Below are 6,499 nucleotides of genomic sequence, written 5' to 3'. Positions count from 1 at the left end.
CTCTGGTCAGCACCAATGAGGTATTCTGTCACATGGGTCCTCTCTATCCCCAAGGAGGAGAGGCACCTGCATGGTAAGACTCTCTGCTCTCCCAGTTAAGGAAAGGTGACCTTCCCTGACATTGCTTTCTCTTGTTCTGTTGACTTCCTTCCTATACAAACCTTCCATTTGCACCACTCCACAGAGTTCCTCTTACCTGCCAGATGGGATGCTGCCTAATTCTTGAGTCACTTAATAAAACCAACCACCAACTAGATCTTCAAATTTACCTGGTTGATTTTTTTTAACACAAGCAGGGAGAATTCAGAGATGTGAATGAGCTGGGGTGGGAGTGAAATGGGGAAATATATAGGGCATGTCACAAGGGCAGGAGAGACAGAGTGACAGCAGGGTTCAAGGCTGGGTGCCAGGAATCATATTTTACCATGGGTTATCGTCTGGATGAGAAGGAAAGTCATGAGAGGTAGGGTCACTATTCTATGCCACACAGGACTGGTTCTGTAGCAACTGAATTAGGGGAGGGACAGCAGGATGGAAGCTGGTGACAGGGAGAACCTGGAAGCCAGAGAGGAGGGTCAGACAGGGAGAACCTGGAAGTCAGAGAGGAGGGAAGTGAGAGTCTGTGTAGCTGTCCAGGGTTGAGGGAGGAGCACATTTGTATTGTCACAAAGATTCAGAGAAGGCTGGTATATAGAGAAGGAAGTCAGAAGAGAGGTGCTGTGTGGGGGGTAGATTTGTTAGAACGACCATCAAAGACCGTATTTGTAAGAGACAGAAAGAACATCTGCAAGTACAATGCTGTTCCTGCAACTTGTGTTGCTGGTGGTTCTCCTCCCAGATGGTGACAGTGAAGATGGTGAGAACTCTGGCCCTACCCAGTGGGTACATGTGTGTGTGCACGTGAGTGTGTGTAGATGTGCTTGTGTGACTGTATGTGTGGGTTTTAATATATGTATGATTATGCATGTTTGTATACATGTGTTTCTGTGACTGTATACTTGCATGTATATGTATCTGTGCATGTTCTTTTGTGTAAGCATGTTTGTGTATATGAGCATCTGTGCACTTGTGGCGTGTGTGTGTGTGTTAATGTGTGTGTGTCTGCACTGTGGTGTGGGTTCCCCAGAACGTACCTGGGGATGAGAGTGTCAGCCTGGTTCCTTCCTGAGTATCTTGACCCCAGGGCCTTGTGCTCTTCTGAAGGATGGGTTAGAAGCTTGGGGCTCTGGAGCAGCACATGTCTCCTGAGACAACAATGTCTTCCCTGGCCTCCAGATTTTTGGCCTCCAGAGTTTGGTTCCCCTTCATGGCACCTTCTTCTCCATTCTCTCTTCTTCCCAATGCCTTCCTCTTCATCAGTCTTACTGTGTTTTTTTCCCACAGTATTCCAGGAGCCAATCTCCTTCCGAATCATCCTGACCTTATCCCTCTACAACCGTTCCTGGACACAAAATTTTGCCTCAGCTTGGCTGGATGAGAGGCAGACTCATAGCTGGAACAAGACTGGAGCTTTCATTTTCTTGTGGCCTTGGTCCAAGGGCAACTTAAGCAATGAGGAAGTGATTACAGCAGAAGAGTCATTGTATTCAAACATCATTGGAATGCCCCAGTGTTTTCATGACCATTTCAGTGAATGGCAGCTTGAATGTGAGTTCTGTTCCCTCAGAGGTGGAATGGAGGTGGCTGTGTGTGTGTCTCCTTGAGTTCTTTCTTCCACTAGGGAAGAGATTTCTGTGGCTTCTGAACCTCAAGCCTCCCCAACATAAATCTGAATCACACATGTGTGGGTAGAGGGTAGAAGCCAGATCCTGATTCTTCAAAAGTTTCACATCTTCTGCTCTCTCCCACTCCTCTCATTGACCACAGGTTGTGTTCTCCTGTCTCCCACTAGCATCTCCCATGACCCCTCTTTCCCTGGCTTCCTGGCAGGCACCCTCTGCTCTCTCACTATGTGACTGACTCTTTCTCCACACTCAATCTCATCAGTGAACTCTGCCTACATATTCTCTGTAACCCCCACACTCCCTTCATCCTAGATTGTTTTTATCCCAGCTCTTCTACTGAGTCCTTCCTTATTCTCTGCCCACACCCTTCATCTTTCTCCTCCAACATTTCTTCCTTCCTCAATAATTTACCTCTTCCTCTGCCCCCATCCACTACCACTTCCCTTTTGTGTGAATTTTGCCTCAAACCAAAGTGTGTTCCATGCCCTCCAATCCCCTGAACTTCACTTTTGCTTCCATTACCTTGGTTTCCACTCATCTCATTTCATCTTATTCACTCCCCCTGTCCTGAAACTCACAGTCTCTCTTCTCCAGATCCCTTACAGCTGGCAGGAGGCTGTGAGCTGCATTTTGGGGCACCATCAGTAGGCTTCATGAGGATTGCTTATCAAGGATCAGATCTTGTGAGTTTCCAGAACACGTCATGGTGGCCATCTCCAACAGGAGGAAGTAGGGCTCAGCAGGTTTGCAGACTACTCAATGAGGACCATGAAGACAATGAACTAATGCATAAGCTCATCATTGACTACTGTCCCCATTATCTCTCAAGTCTTCTTGATGCAGGAAAGGCAGATCTCCAGCAACAAGGTCAGTCCTGCTCCCTCCCTTCATGAATTCTCTACACTGCACTAATAAATTTGTACCATTCCCTCAAATTCATGGTATAAAAGAGCCAAGAGGGAGAGTGGAGGATGGTGAAAGGTTTCTAGAGGTAGAAAGATGTGTCTATCTAAAGTGATCTACCCTCTCAGTCTATGAACACATATCCTGTCTCTGCAGTGAGCCCAGAGGCCTGGCTGTCTACTGGCATTAGTACCAGTCCTGGCCGTCTCCTGCTGGTGTGCCGTGTCTCTGGGTTCTACCCAAAGCCTGTGTGGGTGATGTGGATGCGGGGTGAGCAGGAACAACAAGGGACTCAGCGAGGTGACGTTCTGCCCCATGCTGATGGAACGTGGTATCTTCAGGCGTCCTTGGATGTGAAAGCCACGGAGGCTTCTGGCCTGTCATGTCGAGTGAGACATAGCAGTCTAAGAGGCCAGGACATGGTCCTGTACTGGGGTGAGAAAGAGCTGGGACCCAACTGGGAAAGAGGGCAGGTCTTCCTCTCGGAAAGCTGGAGAGCCTGATGAAAAATTTGGGAATCTAGGGACTCCAGACCAAAAAGGATGCACAATCAGTAATTCAAGAAATGGAAGAGCTGAGGGTGAGGGTCGTACAGTTGTGGGAGGATGCATCAGGTTGGGTGAAGGGTCCATCTCTGAGGAGAAATGGGAGAAGTGAAAGGAGGAGGGCAGTTGGTGAGAGAGAGGGTGACAAGAACAAAGAGGACCAGGGAGGTAGATTTTAGTACTGGGTGGATGAGACATGATACTGTCTGCGCACTGAACCCATAGAGCAGCCCCAATCCATGGGCTTGGTCTTCCTGGTGATGATGGTGCCCCTGGTGCTTCTGGCAGGTCTGGCATTGTGGCTCTGGAAGTGCTGGTAAGTCTCTGGAACCACCTTCCTGCTCTTTCCCAGGTGTCTCCCCACCTTTCAGTCTGTCCTCAGCCCTCCTGCTCCCAGTGCCCTTCTCCTTTGCAGTCCTCACCTCCACCTGCCACAGAGTGACTTCTTCCTCTATTGCTCCCAGGAAAACACACTGGAGACTTCCGTGCACTGACCTCCCTTCTGAGCAAGATCCCAGCAGCCCAGGCTCCGGTACTTACTTATGCCCAGCTCAGCAGTGACATCCTTGTAAATCTCTGTGTGCAACTTTGTCTTTCATTTTTGTGTAATGATCAGTTGTCAATATAAGCTCAGTGTAATTTAGCAGGATTTGTTGTTATGATTTGGCTCTGGAACTTAAATCTCAAAATTTAACTCAGTGAAAAACGAAGTCCCAACACTCATGTGTCACAGGCATTAGATGTCACTTCCTTTAGTGAGGCCTCCCTGGTTCAGAAATGGGGCATGTGTTGGGATGAGCACTGGGTGTTTTATGGAATCAATGAATCGTTGAACATGGCATCAAAAACTTATGATGTACTATATGCAATCTAACTGAACATAAAAAAAAGAATATATAAAAAACAAAAACCAACCAACCAACCAACAAAAACAAAGTGCAAGCAGTCTCTGTGCGGTGAGACTTTCCACCACTTTAACCTGCACTTTGGCTAATCTGTTTTTGATTCTTGGCCCTTCTTGTTCCTGGTTAGGTTCTTTTCCCCTTCTGAGTCTTAGGATTATTGAGAGCAAAAACCATATCCTTTCAATATTTGTTTCCTTGACAAGGAGTCTCACCTGCATGGAATATGTGCTCAGTGAAAATACATGCTGAATTTATGACAAATTTAGAGTTTTTTCCTTTTGCTCCTGGCATTTTGCAGTAGTTGAGACTTTTTTTTTCCTTTTTTTTGTAAGTTTTCTCACTCGGCCAAGGTCTTTACTCTTTCCCTGTTTCTGCTGACATCTCCAGGTCCCTAAGTAGAAACAGGTTTTCCTGTGGAGATTTCTATTATTTAACTAATAAACCTACTACACTGGACCCATTCCTCCAAGTATTCTGAAGTAAAAGAGGAAAACAGGATTCAGACCCTTGTTATTTGTGGGGCTCCAGGACAGCATCAGAGTTGTCACCTCAGGGCTTTTAAAAAATACAGGGCCTTGTCCTCAGCAGAGACTTCCTGAATCACAATTTGTCTTTTTGCAGAATCAGCAGAGGATTCACAAGTGCTGAGAGGTAGCAGTGACAGTGTGTCCTTAAAAGGAAAAGAGAAAATCCAGAATAAAGAAGACTGTTGCCCTCTAGAGTAAAGGGGGATTCAGCAAGGAGGGTGCATGCAGTTCATTCTGGCATTTGGGGCTGCTGGGTTATATTCACTGAGGACATGGGGTCCGTGACAGTGAACCATTGCTCCTGGTGCAAATTTGGAGCTGGGTTCCTGGGAGTCTCTACTCACAATGCTTGCCAACTGATGACTACTCAGCCTTGTTTCATTTGTTTCTGTTTAAGGACTGTTTCCTTTATGTATATATATTAAAAAATACATAATTTATATTGCATTATTATATTCTTAATATCAATAATTAATACTATATTATATATAAAATTAATTATTTACAAATATATATTTGTATATTTGTATACAATTTGTATACAAATATATATTTGTAAATAATTTATTTCATGCTCTATTAAATAATTTATTTTATACTCTATTAAAATATATAGTTTATATTATATTATTAATATTAATAATTAATATTATATATTATCATATATATTATATATCATATAATATATAATACATATTAAAATAAATTATTTACACATATATATGTGTAAATAATTTATTGTATGTTCTTTTTCCCCATACTGAAATACTAGCTCAGAAGTATGTAACATTTCTAATTTAGGTATTGTGTTTCCCATTGTTTTTGACTTTCAGCCCCACAGCTCTGCTATCCGTGATGGTTTTAGAAACAAACAAACGGACAAATAAGTAAATGGTCATCATTTCTGAATCCATGAATATAGCTCCTTATCCCCCTTTCCTCTAGTGTTATGATAGCATCCATATGTTACTTTAGCACTTTCTGAGTGTTTCCACATAGACATCATGAGTGTCTTATCCTTTTTCTTGGATTTACTACATTGTTTACTCATTAGCACTGAACTCGTGCCCCACAGTTCTGCATCAGGAATCTGAATAAGTCTTAGCTAAAAAGGTGTTTTGTCTGTGAGACTCATCCTCCCTTTGTGCCTAAGAACACCAGTCAACCCAGTAGCTCTGGCTTAATGGCCATTTTAAACACTAAAATCACCAAGAGAGAGCACGGAATTCAGAAAATGTGACACCAAATGGATTATGGATAGGACACATACTTAAAGTGTGGGAATTAACACAGGAAGGCAGAGAATCACATGGTGCAGCCTCAGCTGGGATCACCTGAGATGGGTGACTCTTGTCGAGCCACCCTATGTGTCCAGGAGAAGGAGTCAGCTCCTGTGTCTGGGGCTTACAAATCAATGTCAGCAGGTAGGTCAATCAGTACAGACAGACTCCATGAATAATGAAGTGACTCTGTGACTGATGACTTCTATGGCAGTGGGAGTGGAGACATTCATTGCCTCAGTTATCTACAAACCATTCTCAAACCCTGACCATGCAGCAGGGACATTCTGAGTGTCAAGTAGTGGGGAGGAAAAGGTCATCACTGTTTTAGGAGGCTGAAAATCTTGTTCTCCTGATTTGAATATGGCTTCCCTTGTTTTTATCCAGTTTGTTAGTGCAGCAACTTATTTGGATTGAACTAGGGGCTCAGGGTAGAGGGACTTCCAGACAGGCTTCTACTCTTACATATGTGTACATTTCTGGAAAATAGTGTTGAGATGGGAGAGGTGGCAAAGGTGAAAATTATGGGATACAGGTGTGGAAACAGTGGTAGTTCCCCAATCTTCTCTCCTGATGAGACCAGCTGGCTGTTTCTCTAGTTTACAGTCTACCACA

General features: G+C 44.1%; 1 protein-coding gene across 1 annotated transcript; it reads left to right on the top strand.

Annotated features, from left to right (window-relative positions):
- Positions 1-745: 745 nt before the first annotated feature.
- LOC125085506 (T-cell surface glycoprotein CD1a-like) lies at positions 746-2,617 on the top strand. Its single transcript, XM_047703917.1, has 3 exons — positions 746-856; positions 1,384-1,647; positions 2,319-2,617. Exons 1-3 carry the CDS (start codon positions 796-798, stop codon positions 2,615-2,617), a joined length of 624 nt encoding a protein of 207 aa, XP_047559873.1. The 5' UTR covers positions 746-795.
- The last annotated feature ends 3,882 nt before the right edge of the window (positions 2,618-6,499 follow it).

Source organism: Lutra lutra, chromosome 15, assembly GCF_902655055.1.
Source record: "Lutra lutra chromosome 15, mLutLut1.2, whole genome shotgun sequence".
Taxonomy (NCBI): Eukaryota; Metazoa; Chordata; class Mammalia; order Carnivora; family Mustelidae; genus Lutra; species Lutra lutra.
Note: the sequence above shows the minus strand (reverse complement) of the source record. Positions and strands in the feature narration are given on the sequence as shown.